At 40.3% G+C, this 26,663-nt stretch overlaps 1 protein-coding gene across 7 annotated transcripts in view; it reads left to right on the plus strand.

Annotated features, from left to right (window-relative positions):
• LOC134539471 (uncharacterized) overlaps positions 1-26,663 on the plus strand; it is a 56,316-nt gene that overhangs the window by 27,820 nt on the left and 1,833 nt on the right. For all 7 annotated transcript variants that reach the window (XM_063381535.1, XM_063381538.1, XM_063381539.1 and 4 more), the window contains 2 exons: positions 7,452-7,543; positions 24,216-24,295. In XM_063381535.1, coding sequence (XP_063237605.1) covers positions 7,452-7,543; positions 24,216-24,295 — 172 coding nt within the window. The remainder of the gene's footprint in view (positions 1-7,451; positions 7,544-24,215; positions 24,296-26,663) is intronic.

Genomic DNA, 26,663 nt, shown 5'->3' on the forward strand with positions numbered 1-26,663 from the left:
CGGCGCGCCGGCGCCGGTGATCGAAGTGGAGGGTCCGGGAGGTGAGTCAGTGGCCGCGGGGACCCCGTGCGGACCAGAGCCCCAGGTGAGCCCGTCACGCGTGCGTTTAACCAACTGCTGCACCACTGCGGGGACGCACCACAGCGCCGACAGCTAGAAAACTGATGTGTACCACAACGCCGAAAAAAGTCTTTGCAGGGCTGCCACAAATGTTAGGTTAGGTTAGACTAGGTTATGTTAGACTAGGTTATGTTAGATTAGGTTATGTTAGACTAGGTTAGGTTAGACTTGGTTAGGTTAGACTAGGTTAGGTTAGACTAGGTTAGGTTAGGCTAGGCTAGATTAGGCTAGGATAGGCTAGGTTAAGTTAGGTTAGGTTATATTACGCTAGGTTAGGTTAGGTTAGGTTAGGTTTGATTTTGGTATTTCGGCGTTAAGGTACATCTAAGAAACACACACAAATTCATTCAGTTGTTATTTCGGCGTCGGGGTACACATCAGTTTTCTAGCTGTCGGCGTTGTGGTCAATTTTGACATTCGGCGTTGTGGTAACGACCCCTATTGTGCCAGTGAAGTTTGTTACGGTGAAATGCTTAACAATACTGCGTACCACATTTTCCGTAGCTAAAAAAAATGTCAATATGAACCACCCGTTTGTAATTAGATGTGTATAATCGTTCGTTCGTTCGTAGATATGAGATAATTAACCCGCACGAAGCTGAGTAACTGTGGGACTCATGTTCCTTGCGTAGAGGCCGCTGCTGACGTCACGACCGCCACTGGGCCAGTTCTGCGGCCCGGGAGCGAACAACACTGTAGGACACTGTAGAACACTGAAGGACAACAACCATTTCAGGGACGGGAAAAATAAGTTATTTAACGTACTGTGACGATTTGATTTTTTTTTAAATACGTGCCAAGGATACATTTTAGTATACATATACTAACTTTCAAATGTTAGGCCCTAAACAAAATACTTCAGAAATATATTTAAAACACCCCTTTTTGACGTGACGTCTAATAAATCGATGAACGCCGGCTGCACGCACGAAAAAGTGTCCCGTTACGCACATTGTTCCGTTACGCTGTGTCCCGTTACGCGCATTGTAAGCTTGCGCCGCATCTATCTCTCTTCCACTCGACTGTTTATAAAGTGAAGTGAAAAGTTAATGTGGTTTTCATTGCTTATTACAACAACAATTTCGGCAATAAATGTTAATTATTCTTGCATTTTAAAAATTTGATTACTAGTATAATTTCAAGTATTTATTCTTTTATTATTAAAATAAAAATGATTCAATTTTATTCAGAAAGTATGCAATCATTTCATCAATGTTTTGTTATGACGTCACGTTAAACTATCGTCCGTAAACCGACTTTACAGACAACCAATTTTTTTTTACAATAAACAGTATGCATAAACTCGTGTTTTATTTCGGTAGTTATAACCGCCGAATAAAACAGCAACAACCATTTACGCTATTTACATTTAAAAAAGAAAAAAAAAAGAATAACAGCCAGTGCATTTGAAAAAAAACCATAGTATTTAGTTGCATAACGTGCTGTTTTCTTGGATTTGTAAGATTCTATGATGTTCGGGGGGAACTGTAAAAGAAAAGGGAAAAAGGGAGGTGGGGGGGTGGTTATCTCCCCGGAGCGCTGCTGCCTGACAACCATCTTCCCGCCTCCTCTTGTCACGCATGACCCGACCAGTTAGACGACCAATCAAGCACTTGGTTACGGGGTCCAAGCTCACAGCTAATTCAATTATCCCACAATTACAACCGGCTGCAAGAACAAGTCATGGACACTAATCGATGTTCATCCACAAGTTACGTGCTCTTTTATCATTGGGACGTACTTGGCATTGTACGACTTTAGGTACCTACGTGGTTTTTTCCTTCATTTACCTCATGAGTGTGGCCATACTTGTTTAGGTGCTCTATGGAATAATGACGAGAGTGAATTTCTACGATGCGCGCGCACCATGCAACGAAATTCTCACAGGTAGATGGCGGACCCAAGTGTATGAACATAATGACCTGCCAAACGTATTTGTGTGCTAAATGAAACTTTATTATAGTGAAACTACCCTGGGATATATTTGATAAATTAAAATAGTCGTAGTAAAAAGTAATTTAAAGTTTTAAAATCTAATTGAAAATTTATACTAGTATTACATCCATTATAATACATATTCTCACTAGCTTCTATCAGGCTTCGAAGCACAGTGGTTATACGTAGTGCGCGGTTAATGATCTAAAGGACTGTGGTTCAAAACTCGGCCGTTAATAATTTTTTAATTACTTTAAAGTTGAAGTGTTTCCTATTTGTTTACATTTTCTCGACTTTATAAGTTCAGAACTAACTTTTTAGTTGTTCTTTTCATCTAACACTGCGTTGCATAGATTATGGATGCACCAGGGACCAAACGTAAATAAAAATATCAAATTTAAAACATGCGACAAAAAAGCTGTAGGGGTTAAACTTAATAAAAATATTTAACAATTTTGGACCCATAGTGCCTTTTTGCTCAATATGTATTTTTTAAATGGGTTCACCAACACGCCCGTTCAGTTTGTCTAACCCTTTACAAATCACCTTTTAACATGAACACATTTTATTTGTTTATTGTATTGCTGTGATAATTATTAAATTCATAGCTCAGTCCACTGGATTGGTTATTTCATACTAGGTAGGCCTAAATAATCTATTTTTACTTAAAGTCATATTAAATTAATTACGTTTGTTAGGAAATGAATTTCCATGAATTCGAATAGGTAATAAAAATTAAACTATCCATTAATAACAATAATTTATAGTCATCTTTAACCTTTCGCTACTAAAATCGAATGATTCTATAGTCGACGTAGCTGCTCTGGTAGCGAATTCTAGCGGCAGGTCCGGAACTATGTGAGAGTCGCGTTCAGAAATTTAGTAATTTATATTGAATACTTGTCCATATAATTAAAAACTTTTATTTATTGTGAATATCCTCTGGAGTGACATTATAAATATGTTGTTAAAGTATAAATTCAATCAAGTTACAAAAAATAAATACTAATTATTCAATATTAATATTAACATGTCTATGAAACTAATAATTTAATAAAATAAAAAAGATAAAGATAAATTAATAGTGAAAATAAGTATGCATGCCGAATGTTTATTATAATTGATTAATGATAATTATTTATTATAAAATAATGTAAGAATTATAATTTATAATAAAATTTAATTATACATACGGGAACATAACCTCACTGGTATAAATACTCTTGAAAATGTTTATAAACACAACTTATACATCTAATATTCACAATAAATATATGTTTTTAATGATATGACCAGATTAAATCAGTTAAGTATATAGTTAAAGCACATATATACTTTTTTTTTTCTCATTCTGTGAAAATTGCATTTGCTTGGTGCGCACGCATCGTAAAAATTCACTCATTATTTTTTCTTAACGCGCCTAAATAAGTATAACTTCAAAAAAAAATTCCTGTACTTTTCAAAAGATTCCTTTAGGAAATAGATGCCAAAAAATAATTTGTAATACTGAAATAAATATGTTTTAACTTTTTACAACATATGGCTATGGTTATTTCTGCATATATGAGATTCGTTGTTCGAGATATTACTGAGTATTTCTTACGAAAATTGGTGCAAAATATTATATTTCAATTGTTTCATTCAAGCATATATATATATATATATATATATATATATATATATATATTATACCATGGTAAAGATAATCTAATATTCAATAAATTTATTTTATTTTATTCTATGATTATTATTAATACTATAAGCTATTCAGAGAACGGTTTACAAATAACTTGAACTATTGGAGTTGCTGGGACAACACAAAGCATAAATGTCCGGGTAAGGATCCAAACACAGTAGCTTTGCGAAAACTATTTTGTAGTTATAGTTGCTGTTTTCACGTTAATGTAAAACTTAACAAATGTCTGTAACAATACATGATTATTTCTGTTCCACTTACAACAAAATGACCAGTGCGTGAAGCCGCGATCTGGGGGAGGCAGCACAGATGAGCCGCTAAATGCGTCGCGAGTCATTGTTGCCAGGAGTAACTGCAGGCAGATGCTGGTCCAACTGTCTTGAGCGTGTGTGTCCGCCATGGCGTTGTTGGCTATCAGCAGTTATGCTGTACCTACTCTAACGGTCTTTTTAACGAATGATGCACCTCGTATAAACGAAGGACTTTTACACTTCCAAATATCTGGATCTCCAACTTCTAAATTCTGTGTTCCGTTGGAAACAAGACACAATGGGTGGTATTCCAAGACGTCCGGGTAAGGTAGCGAATAAGCACTGCCATGTTGGGATACAACCGTAAACTAACTCGCGGGCCGTATTCCAGAACATGTCCAAACCGAATCCTTGTAAGGGAACAAAACGGCAACCGTTTTAATAAACGGATCCCTGCGCGAGGCTAGAAAACTGGTTCCAGCGCATTCTAGCGGACGTTTCGCAACCATCGATACAATTGTTACGGCAAAAAAAAAAAACTAGATATAGCAGCAACATCCACAAAAATAGAACCGCCTTATTAATCGTCTGAAGTACTCTTTAAACTGCGATTATTTCCTGTTATGACCATTAAAGTGTTCAGAATGTATTCCAGTATAGATTCGTTGTCACGAAGTTTCATTTGGCGCACAAACAAGCTTGGTACGTCCCGCGTAGATCACAGAAGTGACTGTGTGCCAGTTAATTGGCGCCAGACGCGGGTCCGCCGTCTGGAAGAAATCAACGGGAAAAGTGAGCTGTGCGCATGCGCGGAATTCGGGCAGCAGATCGGCAACGGACTGCGCTATCATCCCGATTTTTGTTTCCTAACCTAACTAAAAACTAAGTGTGTTTGGGAGGGGTCCGGGTTAGGGGAGGGACCTAGGTGCGTCTCAGGCAGATGCCTATACGCCTAGTCATGCTGGGATTAGCCATGCAGGGAGAAGGTCGCATGCATCGTGTGCTAGGAGGGGATTGGCCAGCCATGGCAGCGATTGGCGCCATGTCTAACTCCCCTCACTCTTAACTCTAGACTAAACTACTAGATAAGTTGGGGCCAGGTAAAACCTGCATAGACACAAGGGAAAAGCCTGGGCACTTTCATGCGGGATGCCACTGACGCAGCCCCGACCGTGGCTGCAACTCGTCGCTGCCCAAGAAAGGCACCGCTGCGCGAGGCAGGAGACTATGGCAGGGAGAGAGTTGTTGGAACACCTCTGCTGGCCAGCTCTCCCTCCTCCAAGGCCGACATGTAGCCTCACCCGGGGGCGGGGGAAGGCATGAGGGGTATAACCTACATGCGGGGCTCACTCTCGCCACAGCGGCCTCGCCTCAAGCGGCCGGGAGTTACGTCTGGTAAACATCTGGTGATCACGAATGAGCCGACGTGCTGGATTAGAATTGATTACGTTCTCTAAACGATTCAAGCATTCGGGAATTTTTGATTTAATACAATTTCTTGGGCATATGCACTGCTTGCCATGGAAAAAAAAATTCATAAATGCAAAATAAGAAAATTAAAATATATATATATATATATATATATATATATATATATATATATAAACCCACAGAAAACAATCCTAATTCAGCTGATGTCAGACAGAGAAGCCCAACAATGAACCCAAACAGGGATTATACAGCGACGACAGCACAGACGAACAGTTGTTTCATCGTTGTGTTCGTAGATTAGTTGGCGTTGTCCAGGTTTTGCTGTCTGCCTGCATTCAATGTTCTTGTTGAATCTGTCTTCGTCGTTGTTAGCCTACTGTTTTCGTCTGCACTGTTGTTATTATTATTTTTCTCATGACAAAATTTTCCTTCCACGGAATTCTTGTGCTGTCTGATATTATTTAAGTTTGAATGTGTTCGTCTGTGATGTCCGTCGTTGTCTTGTCAATAATGCCCTGTTCACGCTCATTGTTGGGCTCATCTGTCTGACGTCAGCTGATTTGGACTTGTTCTCTGTGGAATTTATGTTATTCAATTTTGTTTCTTATTTCTTATTTTTCATTTATGATTTTTTTTTCCCCCATGGCAAACATTAGTAAAACTTCCATGGCGCATGTACAAGAAATTGTGTTAGATTATATAGTTAACTAGCAGCGACAGCGTCAGGAAAAGTGAAGTGCCTGCCTCGGCGAGCGAGACCTTCTGATGGAAGAAAAAGAAAAAGGAGGAGGGGGGGGGGTATCTCGGTGGAGGGGCGTCTGGCTCGTTGGTGCGATATGTTGGTGGGGGGGGGGGGGGGGGGGGTCATGGTCTGGCCGTCCCCCGGCGACCTCAGGCAGTGTCTGAGGACGTGTGGAACATGGCGCGCTGGAGTGCACAGGCTTCAAGTAAAGCAATCTCTTCTTTGTTTCGCGGTTGGAACATGTGCAGTAGTTATTCCAGGACATGCGCCTAAGACGGCGAGGCGGGATGACAAGTGCGACGCTCAGTGCGGCGTCTTCCTCTGGGCTGGCGCCACAGCTGTGAGATCTGAGTGTTTTAGTGTCAACTCGCGGTCGCAGGGAAGTATACTCTCTCTCTCTCTCCGCTGGCGGGGGGGGGGGGGGGGGGGGGGGGAGGGGTCTAGGGCTCGAGGGTTCGACTGTGGTGGCAGTCGTAACAGGGAAACGGGAATGTCAAGCGTAAAAAATAACGCCGAAATGATGGTTTAAGGAAGTTCCCAACCGATTGCACGCCCTCGGCCCAGACCACCCCACCGTGTGTCGCGGGCAGGACCCGTGGCCGCATCTCTGCGCCCTTGCACCCAGCCTGTGCTTCGCCCTCACCTCGTGACTTTCCCCCGCCTCTGCGGACTACAGGCGAGGTGCACAGTGCTGGAGAGGGCATGGGCGGGAGTGGGCGGGAATGTGCGGACACGGGCGGGAATGTACGGGAACGGGCGGGAATGTGCGGGAGTGAGCGGGCATGGGCGGGAACGGGCGGGCTTGAGCGGGAATGGGCGGGAACGGGCGGGAGTGAGCGGGAATGGGCGGGAACGGGCGGGAGTGAGCGGGAATGGGCGGGAATGTGCGGGAGTGAGCGGGCATGGGCGGGAACGGGCGGGCTTGAGCGGGAATGGGCGGGAACGGGCGGGAGTGAGCGGGCATGGGCGGGAACGGGCGGGAGTGAGCGGGCATGGGCGGGAACGGGCGGGCTTGAGCGGGAACGGGCGGGAGTGAGCGGGAATGGGCGGGAACGGGCGGGAGTGAGCGGGAATGGGCGGGAATGTGCGGGAGTGAGCGGGCATGGGCGGGAACGGGCGGGCTTGAGCGGGAATGGGCGGGAACGGGCGGGAACGGGCGGGCTTGAGCGGGAATGGGCGGGAACGGGCGGGCTTGAGCGGGAATGGGCGGGAACGGGCGGGAGTGAGCGGGAATGGGCGGGAACGGGCGGGCTTGAGCGGACACGTGGTGTTGCAGGATCGACTTCCACCAGCTCGCCGCGCCCACCAACCTGGCCAACTCCGCCGTGCTCAGAATGCTGGAGGAGGAGGAGCGGAGCGGAGACAAAGGTAACCAACCAGCTCTCATCTCTCATCTCTCACCCGCACCTGCTTGACACTTTCTTCTCATTAGATTTATTTAGGGCTACTCCAAAAATGTTGACTCGATACCTCCCTTAAATTTGGTTTTTGGCCACAGGTATTTTTTAACAGATATCCGCATAGTGTAATATGTGGCAGAACATCAATTCGAAGGGTGATATCGAGTCAAAATTTTATAAATAGCCTTTAATTAAAAGACATGACGAAAAATTAAAGAAAATCAACATGGTACCTATGTAAGATAGAGCCTTAAATTACTCTGAAAATAGAAAAAAAAATTTTTTTTCAGGCGGATAATTGAACGCTCTTTCAGAGGGTGTCATTTGATTGGTCGTAGCCTAAGTATTTCTGAAATTGTTAGCTTTTTTATACGGTAGGTAGTAAAGGTTGGAAGGAAAAACAAATACACAATTGTGAAATATCCTCTTAAGGGGCCCGCCTACCTGGTCACACATACGGTGTGCAGAGCTTCAGGAAAAACAACGCGATTTCAAAACTACTCAAGATATCCGAGTGGGGCCTATTTACGAATAGCATTTAAGAGTTCGCTGAGGACCGAAAAGTACTTTTAATTTCGGATTAAGTTTTTAAACTGTATTTTTAGAAGCGTTAAAATGCCTAAAACGCGTGTTTTCAGAGTAATTTTTAGGCATAAAACAATCAGTACAGATTCTTGAAAGCACTTAAGGGGCTTGCATAACACCTTTATCTTCATTTCTCCGCCATATACTGTTATGGTCACCGCTCAAATTTCACAGTTATCCTGTGACGACGAGACGAATGCGCGCCAGTCCACGTCCTTGCGCTTAGAGGCTATACCGCGCTGGAAGCACCAGCGAGCGTCGCGCTTATCATCCCGCCTCACCAACACACATACACCCCCGACGAGGCGGGCCCCTTAAAGAAGGATTTTACGAAAATTTAATAAAAAGCTTTTGTTGTTCCTTTTTAACTGTACACTTGATTTCTAGATTTTTGGTCATAAGGAACTGAGACATGCTGTACACTCCTACGCACATACACGTCGTAGGCATGTTGTGTACCTTGCCGATATGGCGTTCCACATGACAGGGATCCAGTGTCGACTGTTCATGGTAACGGGTAGGTATACAGATAAAAGCTTTTCCGGACCTGCGTTCATTGACATTTCTGCTTCTTGTGCATGACGTGCCTTATGTTCATGGAAGTCTGTGGAAGTTTTTATTCTTTGATGATCTTAAACTAAGAATGTTAGGTTAATCTTCTTGTTTCACAATACATAACCATCTTTGGCTCATAAAATCACAATAGTAATTTACATAAATGTCCATCTAATACAATGCATACAAATTTGAATTTGTTTTTAAGTGGTAGCTAATGGCTACCGCAAATGTAAATGTACAATTTTTGATTTACTAAAGCCTTCAATAAAATCAACTGTTACATTCAAACACTTAAGGGCGCACACAAATTGACATTCGTGTTGTTATTTGAACTCAAACGTTTACCGAGGTCTCCCGACCCTTTTATATTTGAGGCGTTACACATTATTTAATAGTTATAATTCCTATATAGTTTTTGAATACCTCAGACAGGCATGTCTTTTAACGAGAGCGTTATTTACAAATTTTAAGGACACCAACCTGACGGTGTCACATTTGTTTCTTCGCGTCTTTATTAAAAAAAAAATTCTAGAATGAATTCTTCAACACTAAAATGTGTACGAGTTAAAATACTATTTATAAAGTAACATTATAGATTGTGTACATGTCACATTATTAAAAAAAAATAATTATCTTTGAAAGTGATTGGCATGATCTATTAAACATTCACTAAGACAAAAAAAATTTGAACAAAGAGTAAAAAAATTACTAGAAAACATTTGTGGCCATAGAAAGGTACCCACTTGACAAAATTTAACTTGCGTCTTGGGCCGCTCTTACTATAACGCTGGACCACTATAGGATTATGAAACCAAGATTATTTCCGCTAGATTTTAGCTTTACAATAAATCATGACTAAAACAAAAGAGTGTTTATCCTTGCTTTAGTTATCTGACTTCCACTTATCTAAGAGAAAAAAAAAATGTAGTAAAAACACATTTATTACATTATTGTGATGCTTAAAGTAATATGAAAAGCTTACCGCTGACTTCAAAAAGAAGCCGAATTAACTATTTTCTCAACTATAAATTTTTTTTCAGGCAGCAATATTTACGTAACATCGCATGCGTAAGAGTTATTTAAAGCTGGAATATTTTTGTCACCAAGAAGAACAGTCTGCCGCTATATTTCTCTAAGAACTTGGCCCCGAGCAAAAAAAGAAAGAAAAGAAAACTCGCCTCTTGCTAGCAGTTGCCAAGAAACAAATACATCAAAACCCAACCTTATTCCAGTAGTATTTTTTTATTTATTGGGATGACAGACAGAAATAAAAAATTGTAAAAGTTGTCTAATTGACCTTAATTCGAATCTCGTGTAGGCTCCTTAGATTATCATTTATCGCAAATCTATATGACATGATGCATATACCCATTTGGCTGGGCCACTAAGAAGTCCATGCCACAGTAGGAACGGAAATCTTTAATTAGTCTGAAAACAGTAACACAGAATTTGTGTAATATTCTATACAATTGTGTCTCTGTCGGTTGTTCACTGATTGTTTTGCTGACTCATTGTACAATCTATTCCGGTTAGCGAATTATTCGGTTGCATATTAAAAAAAAGTTTCTTCTGGGTTATTAGTGATTCAGGAAGAGTTAAATAACCCGTTATCCAGCCATTAATAGTAGTTACGTTTTAGATATGCCATGCAGCCCAGTAACGCGAGTTAAGACTAGTGGGACCGATGCAAGACTCCGTAAACGAACAATCAGGCCGGTATTCCAAGACACAAAAACCGTATTCCTAGTGCGCGATAGGACACGGACAGTCCCTTATTTTTAGGGAACGGATTTTGGTGTCCTATCCGTTTTTTCTTTCAAATACCTAAAATTCTGGATGCAAATCACACACATGGTTTCTGTGCCCGCCGCTTGAATTCGCTGTTAACATTGCTTGCCACCGTCACACGCAGCTAGCTGCTAAGGATGATTGAAATGGGTATTTTACAACACCAGTTATGACAATTATGGTTCCGATTGAGTAACTGGTTACTTAGTTAACGTTATCAGCAGTTATTGGGCTTGAATGTCTGTTTTCAATCACTCACTATTCTAATTGCAAAGAGCTTTTCATTCAAAATAAAAGCATGTTATGTCGTGGTAGCAGATGTAATTATATATGATTTTATACAAGCACCTTATTTATTTGAATAATTACGAAGAAATATTCTACTGACTGAATGAAAGACACATTTTATATGGTTTAGCTCATATTTCACTTAACTTTGACGTGTAGACGCTATAGCCTATTAAGGCACTCATGTAACAACCTTAAACTATTATTCTGTTGAAACCAAACAATTACGAAATACTTCCTGATAGTTGTCCAATAACAAAATTGGTTAAAATTGTTGGTCTCAAGCACAGAACTGTTCAGGTCGATCGGCAGCGCAGAACTCTGGTATAAAACGTTAATTTTAAGGTTTGGTATTTTCTGAACAACTTAAAAACTGTTTACTTACTATAACAACTTAAAATGTCACTGTAATAACGATTAGTTTATAACCGAGAACTGTGTGAAGGGAAAGCACGGTATGGATAGTTTCGTTCAGAAAATTGTTGATGCCGTTTGAGAATCGATACTATCGATAGCAAGAACTGGTGTTTCTCTAATGAAATGCACGTGCCGCGACACCTAGCGGCAGCACAAGAGTTGAAGTTACAGTATTTCATTTGCTACCGCACAGTTGAGAATTATAATATTCCCTGTAGTTGCGGGTGTCAGCGCGGACAGCAGTTGAGACCTTTGAATATATATACTGTATAGAAGTCGCCAGCCCAGGTTAAAATTTCTAACACGGTTTTGAGGTAGTTGGTTAATTCACCGCCGCAATCGCCACCATCTCTAGGGCATCGACTTGTGGTGGTCCCTGGCGGACAAGTGTCGAACTCTTCAAACACCCCTTCCCCCTCCCGTTGAACGACATTGAGCTGCAGTGAATGATGGATGAGGGGTGCGGGGAATGAAAGCGGGCGACAGTGCTGCGCTCTAACACGTAAATAACAACTAAGACGATACAGGGCGTTACGGCAGCGCACTTGCAGCGGTGAAGTTCCCAAGCTGCTCATCATACGCTTCTGAAAAACGTAGAGTAAATCCTATCCACTCGCGACTTCTATACAGTATATATATATATATATATATATATATATATATATATATATATATATATATATATATATATATATTCAAAGGTTGAGACCGAGGCCCGGCCAGGCGGCTGTTGCAACCGGCGGCCCGCGCCAGAACAAGCCGGCCAAGGGCGCAGATACGCCCTCGCCCGCCTTGGCTTACAGGCCCACAGCACTTACCATGGCTTTCTTACGAGTAGCCTTCATTTCACAGGTGAGGGAGTCACACCCGAAGTTCCCCGTAGTTCATTCTCGCTTTTTTGTTTTTACGTTCTATCCCATTGTATAAACCGGTGTGGCATTAAATTTTGCGGTCGATTAGGATAGGTTAGCTACATTATAAATACTTTAAAACATCGTGGATGGTTGGTTATATTAGGTAAGTATGGCTACACTAAAAATACTGTAAAATCATTTTATGGTTGCTTAGCAAATGACTTCTTAATATGTAGCTGTCCAGGGCTAGGAAACCGTTTACATGATTTTCGCAGTATCTTTAATGTAGCCATCCTAACCAAATCGACCGTCCACAATGTTTTAAAGTATTTATAATGTAGCTAACCTAACCTAATTGACCATTAGTTATCGTGAGTTACAATGAACCAAAAAAAAAAAAAAAAAATTCGAAGATGCACGATCGGGAGTTTGGCTCTCTCGTCTGTGAAAAGAAGGCTTTCCGTCAGTCAGCCAGTCAGTCAGTGGTGAGAGCTAGCGGCGACTGCATCTCGGAACGTGTGACGAAGGCGCGGGCAGGGGTGTGTCCGAAGCACGGGCGCGGAGCTGATTGGCTGCGAGGCCGCGGTATATAAAGTCGCCCGCATGACCGTCTCAAATAGAGGTGCGGATTTTTTCCGTTGGAATGGCTCCCAGTCCCCCCTCCACCCCCTCCCCCTGGCGCTGCCCGGGTGTGGTGCGCCGGACCCGCCTGGCCGCCAGAAGGCGCGAGACCTCCGAGGACTGCCGGTGTCTTCTGCGGCGACCAGCGCGTGGGTACGTAGTTATGGGCCCGGCCGCTAGATGGTAGTGCTGACATAACTACATTCATTTATTAGGAGAAGTAGTGTACAAGCTATTATCAGGCAAACAAACCAGTGAAAAATTCACTCTATTTAGGTAGCCACTAATTTTGTGGTGTGTAAATACAATGAGTTTTTTGCACCTCCCACTCCTTTATTTATTACACGACGGTTTATTACAAAACAGCATTAAGTATTTTCGCATCGATTAAATTAGTTTTGCGCCGCCAAGGATATAACTTAATATAACAAAAAAAAAAAAAAAACGTATTGTATGAGATTCTCTATTCCGATTCTTTATTTGCTGGTAGTTGTGGGCCCGCCCAACAGATAGCGACACTAACATGGTTTCAGTTACCACTGTAAGAGTCGCACTTCTTTACTTCCCTCCTTCTGTGCGTAGCGCAACCTCCTCCTCCGGGGCTGCGTCATTGTTGTCCGCGGTCTTCTGTTACCACGGAAACATGCGAGATAACCAATAATAATTATATATAATAATTTATTGAAAATATTACAACAAATGAAAGAGAGGTAGTGAGTTAAAAGTTTATAAATTGACCTTAAATGAATGAAATAACGAAAGAAAGGAAAACAAATAATTATCTACGTGTAATATGAGCCCGAGCCTTAAAATGATTGTTGTAATAGTTAAATTATGATTATTATTAGTGTTATTATTATATAATTGGATTCAAAACTATTACTTTCGTTCACCGCGCGAAATTTTTAACAATAGAAAACGCCACGTATATATTAACAGAACAAAAAAAACATCATCTTCGCCTTCTATGCACATGACGAACGTGTTTTTTAAAAGGTTTTCGGAACACTCCCACTTCAAACGTGGAAGGCAGGAAACGTAAGAAGTTTAAAGTTGACCGATACTTGCGTTTTGCGTAGTTTATAGACGGGTGTTTGAAAAAGTCGTTATTGATATTTTTTTTTTGTTTTACGTCTTGCGTGTTTTGTTTCTTGCGTAGTTTACGAGCCCTGCCTAACGCAGCAAACGTCTGCCACTGATTTTATATTTGAAGACCTCGTGTTTGAACAGTGGTGACCCAACATTCTTCTGAATTGTGACCACTATGAAAATTCGTTTTCAGGAGATCAGCGAGAACAAAATATTTAATTGAAGCTTTATTCTTTGTTCTCTCCCAAGAACATCATCTACTTAACTTCAAAAAATTGAAACAAATGCCAGTGTACAGACATCTCATGACCGATACTTGAAACGGAGACTTGGTACTTCTGAGAGTTGTCGCTATTTTCACACAGGTCTTCAGTTGCGACTGATTTTATTCGACGAGAGTGATTTTTTTATCACAGCGCAAAAAAAAAAACATTTTATTCTAACCGTGCAGCATTCAAAGCCAACTGCTATTACTTATTAAAAAGTCACTAGTAATTAATTTGAATGTTGAAAAACTGTGTTCACAAATCGCAAGTCAGATGTCGTGGTTAAATGTGTAAGTACCCTTTAAACATTGTCTATGGAAAAAAAAAACAACATATTTTCAAGATTGTTAAAATTATACGGATATAAATATTAACTAGTAAACATATCTCGTTGATACTGCACAAAAATATAAACAAGTTGATGAGTGAATGTATTTAGGCTATTTAACATTCTAAATTCAGCTTCTGATTTAAAAATTTAGCAGGCCCGCCCCCCCCCCCCCTCCTTCCTAATGGAAAAGTCTGGGCACGCCTATGGTGGTTGTTAATATAGTACACAGACAGATGTCGGCTACCTCGCGAAATTTCATTGGCTGAAATTAACAGCACGACTTCGCACAGTCGTGTTAGGCCTGCTGGGTGCCCGCTAATGTTTTTTGGTTGTGAACCCAACTTTATCCTTGTGTCAGTGAAGTGCTGAAGTCGTTTGGGCGAACAGTCTTCCCTGAACGAGTCTCATCGCTCATATGTTCCGAGCAGACATGAGCACCGGAGGAACACACGGCTCATGTCACCTTCGCCTGAGCCACTATCTCTCCGCTGAGACGCGCGGAGCATGACAGCCGGTCTGGAAACTTTGGCAGCCACGCCTCTGAACTCAGGAACAGGAGCAGATCCAGTTATTTGTTAAGGAAACCACCCCCTTCCCTTCCTCCTCAAACCAGTTTATTTATCACTTGGGCTTGTGGCATATATATGTACTGTATGTCAATAGTAATCTAGCATGTGTTTCTAACTTCATGGAAATGCGGGAGATTGGTCCTTATACCAACTCACCAATTGCAACAACTACTAGAATAGGCTAAGGGAAATAATTTTCGTACTTTAACAACTCCGTGACTGAAATAATTATTCAGTTAACAAGAAAACTTCAAATTTATGCATTGATGGACGCAAGGGGGAACAAACAGGACATCAGGCGCGGCTCCAGAAGGGGGGGGGGGGGGGGCGATAGCCCCTCCCGAGACCAATTTTATTGATTAGTGTATATTTATGTTTACTTAAATATTTAATTTCATATGTTAAACTTTTATCTCATCAAAAGTTGCATGGAGCTACTAAGGTTCTGTATTTGAAACCTGTAATTTGTAAATAATATTCCAAGGCCAATATCAGACCACTTTCATTTTTTGCAAATACGACCTTTCTTTGTGCGATAGCCGCTCCCGAAAAGTCATCCTGAAGCCGCCATTGGAGGACATAAATGCTCCCCCACCCACTTTTCCCCACCAGAAGAAGCGAAAAAAATTAGTCATATATCATTGAAAGCGGTATGTTATTTTGGGTGATGCAAAGTGAGCTGTTAGAACACTTGCAACTATAACTGTGTAAGAAGCTGCATTGGTTACGGCTAATTATGCAGGAACATACGTCATTATGTTGATTTCAATAATAATGTAAACGTTTTGAATGACCATGTTCAAATTTTATTCTTTTTTTTTGTAACCTCCCCGCTGTCGCAAAAAAAAATCCTTTATCTGCCGCTCTGTGTGTCTGGTTTCTGGTTTGACCGCTAGGCCGGGTTTATAAACTGCTCGAGAAACGCAGGAACGTAAGATGCGTTATGTTCAACAACGACGTTTTCAAACATCCGTTTATAAACCACGCAAGACTAATAAAAAAAAAAAAAATGCAACGCCAGCATTGGCCAACTACCAACTTAATTGTTCTGGCTTGCGTTTCTCCGACAGCCGTATTTGACGAGTTAGTGTGTTCCGAAAACAAGACACGTAGATTTGATGTGCATATGGAATAGCTTGGCTCCTTGGTTGTAGCCGTGTCCTTGGGAAATAATTCACCAACGTTTCGGTCGACATTGCAGTCACCATCATCAGGGAGCAATTATCATTGTGTCCTTGGCAATTGCTCCCTGATGATGGCGACTGCAGTGTCGACCGAAATGTTGGTGAATTATTTCGCCAAGGAAACGGCTACAACCCAGAAGCCAAGCTACTTCAGACAATGGCCGTGAAAGCCTGCTAACATTATTTATGTGCATATATGTTCTTTTTATTACGTACATTATGCTAACACTAAAATTGTACGACAGGGTGGGCATGTTCTCTACAGACGACCAGACTGTTCTGCACGGGTCTGGCCTGCAGGTAGGAGTAGCGCGTGACGCAGATGGCAGCGGCCCAGAGACGAGGCGGGCGCTATTCTCGGCCGCAGCCGAGGTGCGCCCGGCCCGCTACCCCCTCACCCTACCTCACCATCCCTCACCTCTGCAGTCCGCGGGGCTCTAGAAGTGAACACCTTTACCCGTACCCTAGTCCTAGTTCCTAGAGAGAGAGAGAGAATGAGAAAGACAGAGAGGAGAGAGAAAGAGAGAGGAGAGAAAAAGAGAAAGAGAGAGAGAGGAGAGAAAAAGAGAAAGAGAGAGAAAAAGAAACAGAGAGGAGAGAAAAAAGGAAAGACAGAGAGGAGAGAAAAAGAGAGAGAGGAGAGAAAAAGAGAGAGAGAAGAGAAAAAGAGAGAGAGGAGAGAAAAATAGAAAGAGAGAGTAGAGGAAAAGAGAAAGAGAGAAAAAGAGAAAGAGAGGAGAGAAAAAGAGAAAGAGAGATTAGAGGAAAAGAGAAAGAGAGAGAGTAGAGGAAAAGAGAAAGAGAGAGAGGAGAGAAAAAGAGAAAGACAGAGAGGAGAGAAAAAGAGAGAGAGAGGAGAAAAAAGAGAGAAAGAGAGAGAGAGGAGAGAAACATAGAGAAAGAGGAGAGAAATTTAGAGAACGAGAAAGAGAGAAAAAATAGAGAAAGTGCTTCCAAAATGAAAGAAAAATAAAATAATAAAGAAAATATGACAAATGTATTTTTTTTTATAATTTTAAAAAAGGAAAATAAATAGGGAATGCTGTTGTAGCTAAAAAAAAAAAAAAAAAAAAAAAATTGCAAGTAATCCTCACAAATTTTTTTTCTCAATAAATATTGTTTTTCCTTAATGGCATTGTTTGCTATTGTGTGGTACTAAGAACACTCCTCTCCAGTCAAAAATGTTTAATTCCAGAATTTCCCACCCTCCCCAACTCTCCCCTTTTTGTTTTGAGCTGGACATGCCATTGCACTGGGTCAGTTATATGGATTTTTTTTGTTACAATTTTTAAGTTCCAATTGTTGAAAAAGAAAATCACTAAACTGCTTGTTTTTAAACGTTTTTCAAAGTACCGAACAAGGGAAAAGTAAGCATTAATGTTAAAGTCTGAAATGACACCACCCTTCTGCGCTCTGTTGAATTTAAAGATGCAGAAATTTTCAGAAGGAATTATCCTGTAGCGTTGGAAAAAAAAAAATAATTCACTGATTGTTTTCTAAAATTAAAAATTTCACTCATTGTCACTGAAATACAGGGGGGAAAAAAAAACACCTCGACATTGTCATGTTATCATGTAGAGGCGAGAATGGATACCACTGTAGACCTGAGTAGCATTTGGATTGGGCCTTGTAGTTGGTCACACCTTGAAGGACATTAATAATTAAAGGATTTCTCTCTATTCCCCTACCCCCTCGTCGTCAACCACTTACCTTGGGCGCGGGAAAGGATACGCCCTTTCATCTGGCGGTGGATGGAGTCGAGATGGCTGGGGAAACTCGTCACAGCATCAACGCCACCTCACCCCCCCCCCCCCCCCTACCCAAATCACTCACGGACCAGTCAGTTGTCTCGAGCAAGACTCTGTACCGAGTACTGGATGTCTCTTATCCCGACCTACATCACCCCTGAGAGACCCTGCGATCCAACACCTGTCTGCCCATGTCGAGCTGTGTCACCGCTCAGTGTGGTTAGCTATGCCAGGATTGAAGCCATTTGTGTCGTCCTGATTCAGCCAGTTTTTGAACGCTAAACTCTACCACTATGGAATGCAGAAAAAAAAATCCAAGATTATGACCTGTACACCTCATGGGACACACCCTTTTATCTGAAGTTATTTTCCATGTTTGAGATCTACGTTTTGTTTTGTTTTGAGCAACTTTACACAAACTGTGTTTTTTTTATAGAATTTGTTGGCAGAATACGTTATTTCAAATTCCGAGTTGGTTATAATTAGGGGCATGTATATTTTGCGAAATAATGAGACTGCTCATTAGACTGCAGTATGGTCTCCTGCGCCGGTGGTTTCTTCCTTGTGATTGGCGGCCGTCTGCAAGAGAAGCCTTGGCCTTATTGACTGAGCCACTCCTGCTCCCTGGCTGAATTGCTGTGATTGGTGTGCTGACAAGTAGACTTGCACCTGAAAGAAACTAGATCGATCACGAAACACAGAAGATGCTGTAGTTGTTTAACTCTCAGCTGGTCTCGTAAATTACATGGCCCTAGTTCAATACTGTTATTTAAGGATCCCCCCCCCCCCCTTGTAAACTTACTTGGGTAGCTCTGAAGCATTTATTGTGGGATCACAAATTTTCTCACCAGAGACTTGGTAAAAGAGCACGCTAGAGATCTGAGTTGTGAGCACATGTGAAACATTTTGCTGCCGTGAGATGATATTTAGTAAATATCTATTGCCAAAAACACAAGAGACCCATTATAATGAATTTACAGGACCACGCCTTGATCGATATAAATGACAAGAAAATAAATTAACCAACCCTGTGTACGGGGGGGAAGCCTTCTTTCAACAGACGAGAGAGCCAAACGTCCGATCGTGCATCTACGGTTTTTTTTTTTGGTTCATTGTAAATAAATATGGCGGTGTTGATAATAGGATACTAATGGTCAATTAGGTTAGGTTAGCTACATTATAAATACTTTTAAAACATTGTGGACTGTTGATTTGGTTAGGATAGCTACATTAAAGATACGGAAAAAAAAGCATGAACTTCGGGTTTTGGCTCACTCGTCTGTGAGAAGAAGGCTTCCCGCGTGCGGAACAGGGCCAGTGATACGGACAGGAAAAAGCGAGCGCGAGATCAGTTACCGCCGGGCACTGAGGGTTGTTTTCAGAAGCACCCGCGGCGAGTGTGCGATGGGGCGAAGGGGGCTAATTCCGGGGGCCGTTACTCACGCGTCGGCCTGCGGATGACTTGTAGGACTTGGCTCGACGGCCAAGGCTTCAAGGCCACATCTGCCACCGAGCTGGGGCGCCGCTTCATCATCTTTTGAAACACCGCCTGAGTCACGCCTCAAGACACATGTGTGGTCCATGCACTGGCACAGGCCTTGCAATAACAACAACCGACGATTGACTCAGTGAAATATAGGGAAATAACCAAGAAAACTACACAAGAGGAATTTGATAATTATTTTGCATGCATTCAGTTGAAATTTTTTTTTATCAGGACTTTGATCATGATCTACTTTCTCTTTCCGTGCACCCCCGCCCGAGATTCGTTGAGAAACTACAGACAAATGCCGCAGCAGAACATTTGTTGTTGGAAAGACAAAGACTTGACTGACAATGGACTTGAATTATCGACATGCAGACAATAACAATGTAAAAAAATGTTAATACGGGATGAACTACATAATATGTAGTTATGTATTATATACTCGAGACAGGGGCGTAGCCAGGATTTTATTTCGGGGGGGGGGGGGGGGAATTAAACATTTGGCTATTCACCCACCCCCCTTGTGAAGCGTGGGGGTCCGGGGGTCCTCCCCCGGAAAAATTTGGATTTTTACTTGCAAAATGGTGCTATTTTAGCAGTTTTCATAATATAACATTGAATATTGTTCTGCTGTAAACATTATTGATTTTGAATATTAAAATAACACAAATTACAAACTCAACTCAGGTAAAAAAAACCTTCCATACATTTCGGGGGGGGGGGGGGGGGATGGATCCCTATGATTCCCCCCCCCTTCTCTACGCCCCTGACTCGAGACTAATGGCAATTACTATCACAGGTAACAACACGCAGTAAATACAAAAAAAAAAAAAAGAACATTCCCTGCATGAAACTTAAAAAAAAAAAAAAAAAAACACACACACATATATATAATTAGATACAATTTTGTCTTTTAATAAATCTTAATTTTTAGGTACATCGAGAATTCTCTTAAGATAGATTTACTGTGAGGATAAACAAAAGATAACTCATGCTAGATTTGAGATATTTCTCGATAGAGCTTGCAGTCTTGGTATCGTGTTGAGGGTGAAGTATTTCGGTCGCCGCTGAATCCTCGCGCAGGGAATGTTATCTCGCTTGGCGGCGGGCCCTCGCAATTACCCAGAATGACGCGCGAGAGAGAGACACGACCGCAGGGGCACAAAGGCACGCCCGTGAGCCAGCCGTTCCTGGAAGGCGTTCAAAAATGTTATCACCTGGCATCGCCCACATTCATCCCACTTCTCCCAGCCCCCGTGAATAGATCTGTTTAGCGACTTTCTGCCCTGGTTCCTTTATACCCCCCCCCCCCCTCCCCCCCAAGGCCTCGGCCCACTTGCGGCAGAAGACTGTCGGCTACTGGTCACAGATGTCTCCATTCACCTCCAGGGTCGTGACCCACAGTGCAGGCTTTGAATATATATACTGTATAGAAGTCGCCAGCCCAGGTTAAAATTTATAATACGGTTTTGAGGTAGTTGGTTAATTCACCGCCGCAATCGCCACCGTCTCTAGGGCATCGACTTGTGGTGGTCCCTAGCGGACAAGTGTCGAACTCTTCAAACACCCCTTCCCCCTCCTGTTGAACGACGTTGGGTTGAGCTGCAGTAGGGGTGCGGGGAATGACAGCGGGCGACAGAGCTGCGCTCTAACGTGTAAATAACAACTAAGACGATACAGGGCGTTACGGCAGCGCACTGCAGCGGTGAAGTTCCCAAGCTGCTCTTCATACGCATCTGAAAAACGTAGAGTAAATCCTATCCACTCGCGACTTCTATACAGTATATATATTCAAAGGTGCAGGCAAGAGTACACGCGCAATGTTGGATTTTTCGATTTTTTTTGTTGTTGCTAATTCCGGATTAGTATGACGAAATATAATGAAAATTGAACTATCGAAGCTCAGGGCCGGCGCGTCCACACAGGCGAACCAGGCAACCGCCCAGGGCGCCAAGTAGCTGGGGGCGGCGCAGCACGACACATAACAGCTGATACAATATGTTTAACGATTATTGAAACTAGATGAAAATGGATCTTTGTAACAGTTTGGAATGTTTATATTGATATAAGTAATTATTTAAAGTCCACGGTGACCTTTTAATGATTTGTAATAAGTAAAAAGTAAAAAAAAAAAAAAAACACAAGCCTGCTTACATTTTGATTGTTGACAAAATCTTAGGCTTACGTGATGTATTTTGAGGCAAGGAAATTTTTTTTTGGGAGACCGGCCCGGGGGGGGGGGGGGGATTAATGTTTTTTGCCTAGGGCGCCAATTTACCTTGCACCGGCCCTGTACGAAGCTAAATTGTATGCATTACCTAGCTGTAGAAAAACAGAAAAATATACTTCAAGGAAGTGAGTGTGATATAAATCAAACAAAGTTTTGGTTTTTAATTTATCCTCACAAACTTGGCATCTACAAAGAACATATCTGGGAACAAAACTTTACAAAGAACTCCTTTCCATTTTATTAAACAAACAGTGGCAAAAGCGGCAAACAATAATTATTTGTCACTAGTGGTGGGCTTACCTGTTACTTTTGAGCATCGGTGAATTTGGTTCCGGTGATATTTAACAGTGAAAAACAGTGAACGGTGAAATCGCTATCTCTTAGTGCTCATACTGCTCCCTCGGTGAATGGTGAAATGAAGGGGTTCGGTTAAATCACTGCCGACTATACCTTACAACTGCTACAGTGAACGGTGAAATTAGACACATACAGTGTGTTTTTCACCAAAACCTTGCATATTGTTTTGAGTTCATCTCGAGTTTAAGTTGAAAATACCACATATTAAATTTTTTTTGTATTACCGTACAGGAATAACAACATTTGAGTCCACATTTATATTATTTATCTTTTGGCTCAATAATATAACGAGAACGTCTTAATATTACAACATATATGGGAACTTGAATAAGACCAAAGTTTTTGATGGTTTATCATTTATTTAAATTAAATTAAAATTACATTGTTAAGATTAAGCAGTTGTAGCTTAAATTGTATATAAATGGTCTTGTACATATTTTCATTTCGTACAGTAGCCTATATAAATGGTCTTAAAATAATGATATTTTTTAACACATTAAAAATTAATTTATTAACTTTTTATGTCCTTGGTTTTAACTAGTTAAACTTGTTGACTTTGATGGCACTGATAAAATATTTGTAATTATTTAACTCAGTTTTTCTTCTTCACGGTTGGGTTGTTCTTTTCCTGTGGTCTCAATTTTAGGTGGTCTCTATTTATTTTCATTATTCCATAATATTTTGCTAGGCTTTCATTCAGTGAACAGTAAATTTGTTCTCTTTTTGTTGGTATCACTGTAGGTAGCCGATTTCACCAAATTTTACAGCTATCTGTAGAAACTGGTCGCTGGTGCACATGTTAAATTTTTATGTCAGTGAAAAAGTAACAGGTATGGATTTTAATGCCCACCACTATTTGTCACTGATTGTAGCATTCTTAAATTAAAAATATTAATGATTTTTTAATATCTTAATGATTCATCCCGAAAAGGAATTGAAACAAGTCAAACATTTTCCTGCAATGAGCTGTTTATACCACAAAAATGTTCACAAGTATGCATAACATGAAATGACACCTACATAAATATAAAATATCTACGTAACTAATCTGGCTTTCCACGCTCTTACTCTAGACAATTTCCCTGAATTTTCTGTCCAATCAAATAATTTATTCCTGTCAATTTAATCAATTTTGCAAGATAACATATGCATTACAGTAAAAATATGCATTTAAACATGTTTAGACCAATGTAACATGTCAAAATGACTATAAAATATTTTCCTGCACAATACAGTTTGCTAAGTTATCATTTCCATTAATGCAAACAAAACTGCCAGTCTTTAGTATAAAACCTCTATATTTAATCAAACTTTGAAACAATACATAATTGATTGAGACCAAGTGAATAACTATCACATTTGAACGTGCTTCAAATAATTAACTCACTTGATTCATTGAGTGCTGCTTTTACATTTTGTTCAAAATGAAAACAAGTTTTAAGACATCAAAAAAACACAAGAGCTTCAAAATTACCAATATCATTAAGTAACTATCAATTTGTCAATTTCCCCTTGTTTTCCAGATTCAGAAGATACCTTTTAAATTCCCTCTTGTCTGAGGGAACCATTATATTTACATAAATATAACTACAAGATAAAATAACAATCTAAGAAAAGATTAGCAAAAAAAAATTGGTTGTCTGTAAATTCGGTTTACGGACGTTTAACGTGATGTCATAACAAAACATTGATGAAATGATTGCATACTTTTATGAATAAAATTGAACCATTTTTTTTGAATTATCACTATTTTGTATGGATACAAAGAAGGAGTGAAATGAAATCTACAATTTAATTGATAAATTTACTTTTATTTGCACTCATTAATTCAAATATGTTATTACTTTAACGAAGAGATTATTTTAACTATAACTTTAATACATGTTTGCTATTTAACGTCTTCCAATCTGTGTTATTCTGTTAAGGATAGGACGATGATAGGAAAAGTAGGAAACGAATGGGAGTGTTTTAAGTTTAATGTGCCTCGAAAAAGTCAAATCAATGGTTGTTCCAATCGAGTGGAAGAGAGATAGATGCGGCGCAAGCGTACATTGAGTGTAACGTGACAAAGCGTAACGGGACAATGTGCATTACGGGACACTTTTTCGTGCGTGCAGCTGGCGTTCATCGATTTATTAGACGTCACATCAAAAAAACAAACAAACTAATCAGTAACTAGTAAACAGTTGCCTTTGCAAACTCGAGGGTCAATGTTCCACAAGTTCCAAGCTGGAAGTGAATTTCTACCACATCACGTTTTGTGTTGCAGGTTTCAAACGAGTCGAGTGGCCTCCACCACTCGAAGAGAACGACTTACCGCTGATTGAGTCGGAGCCGGTGTACGCAAAGGTAAAGATCCAAGTACAGTCGTAACGTGCATCCTTGTTCGTCACTTAGACAGAGTATTAGCTTTGCAGTACGAAAGCACAATCTATTACATCTTCCACCATATGAACTTGTGTCCCTGTTTACAGATGTGAACATAAGAACTGTTAGAGTCAATCTCAGTCGCGACAAAATTTTCTCTATGCGTTATTGTTTCGCTGAACTATAGAACAAGCATCATGGACAATTGATTTTTTTAAATTCTTAGTTACTCTCTCTAAGAGGTTAAAATTCACATAGTTTGAAGGCTTTACTACAGTAAAACCTACACTAAAATGGGATTTAATTATTTCTTTAGTAGCTTTGTATAATGATATTTCTAACAGAGCATTGCATTTATTTTACAAAAATGCAAAACTGTGAAGTGAAGACATGATAGTGTCACAAGCACATGGGGCTGAAGCTTGTAGACAAACGAAGGGACTAGTTTCTACGACCATGTCATGTGGTCAGGTGAACACAATGGTGAGCAGCAAGATGGCGGCTATGTTCCAACACTGGTTAACTTAACAGCCAAGCAAAACCACAGAATGGAGGGGGAAAAAAAACATGGAAGCCATCCATAATTGGTAATGAATTGACCAGATTCTTCGAAGCAGCTTAGTTCTCAATTATTGTTAGCCATCATGGAAGTTGCATGCCCCCATTTAGTAGAAACACACAACAAAAATTTAGGCTCAAGCTACAATACCACAAAGCTGAAATAAAGATGCTGGCAACTAGCGGATCAATTCTCACCAAACCCAGACGGCCTTCTGGCGCCAATCCAAGATGACTCTCACATTTGCCACTTCACACCAGCTTTACTTCATACTTACACGTCCGACAACTCATCTTCGGCTCTCCAACCACATACTTTATTAGCCATGACTCGTAAGTTCGCAACTGTTTCTATCACAGTTCAACACATTCTCATTCACTTTCCACCACTGTCCTTATTACAGTTTGCAGTTGTTTCTTCTATCACAGTTCAACACTCACTGTCTCTATCACAGTTCACTATTTCAGGTCTCAAAGTAGTTCACCTCCACTAAAATTATGAAAAAGATGACTTTCTAGTTTCCAAAAGTAACCAAAAAAAATGACTGCCATTTACAAAAGTGCCTTGCAAAAACTAAAATGTGATATACAAGTAATCAACACAGAGATTCTGTTTAAAAAGAAATAATAATAAAAAAAATTGTGCACATACTATTACAAACAATAACAAATATGTGTATAGTGACATGTTTAATAAATACACTTTGATACAAGAAGGTATTAAGTCGAACATTTTGTCATGCTGTATTTTTCTTTGCTGGGATAATTACAATGCTGGTATTACATTTTTTCAGCATTATAATAAAAGTTAAGTTAATATCTATTAACAAGAGAAAACTTAAGTCATAAAAGAACCAAATTAAAATAAAAAACCTTGCAAGTTTTATTAGAAGAACAAAGTGGTCTATTTTATGCAATCATAGCAATGTTCTACTTATAATTACATTTAAAAGCAATGTTTTATTAATTCCACAGTTTCTTTAAACAACCCTGAAATGTTTCTGCTAATTCCAGATGGATAAATTATATATATCACAACACAAGCACAAGCACAAATTACTATACCATTGTCATTGTATTTTAATTTTTAATATATTTTAAATAATTTAGAAAAATTACCTGAAATTTTTTTTAAATTTAATTTTTACAATGAAGAACTGAATGTTGTGGTGGTTATTGTCTCCTCTTGTAATTTGTTTCCAAGAGGATGATTTATAGAAGATAATTAACTAAACAATGATTTAATTTTAATTTTACATTACTTTGGAATACACAGCATTTCGTAATTGGTAAAAAGTGAGAAAAGTGATAGCAAAATGTTGTGACATTTTTTTTTTTTTTTAAAAATAAGCGACTTAGTGAAAGAAACGACCTAATTTGAGCACTGCTACCGTATCCTGCTGCCCAAGGATGCTGATACACCACCGAGACTATGCTGCAGACCTTAAAAAGTAGTTACGGATTGCATTATATCTAGAGACCCGGAAAAATTTGCGGGGTTCATTTCATGTTATGCTATAAAATTTTAAAATAATTACACCTTAGTGCTGCTTCTGCCATTGGTCCACTTTTTAATCTGGAGGACTGAGGGCCAATTAGAGACCCTCACTCATAGAAGTGTCGAATCACAGGTTACCCAGTCGAGACGACTCACAAGTCAGCAGCAAATGTACAGTTGGCATTTTCCCGAGTGTGTGTATAGGATATTGGAGTCTATCCTCAAGTTCGTTGAACCCGTGAATTTTTCCGGGTCTCTAGTTATAACAGATTGTCTGATCCAAGAAGTAAGACC

The sequence above is a fragment of the Bacillus rossius genome, chromosome 15 (assembly GCF_032445375.1).
Source record: "Bacillus rossius redtenbacheri isolate Brsri chromosome 15, Brsri_v3, whole genome shotgun sequence".
Taxonomy (NCBI): Eukaryota; Metazoa; Arthropoda; class Insecta; order Phasmatodea; family Bacillidae; genus Bacillus; species Bacillus rossius.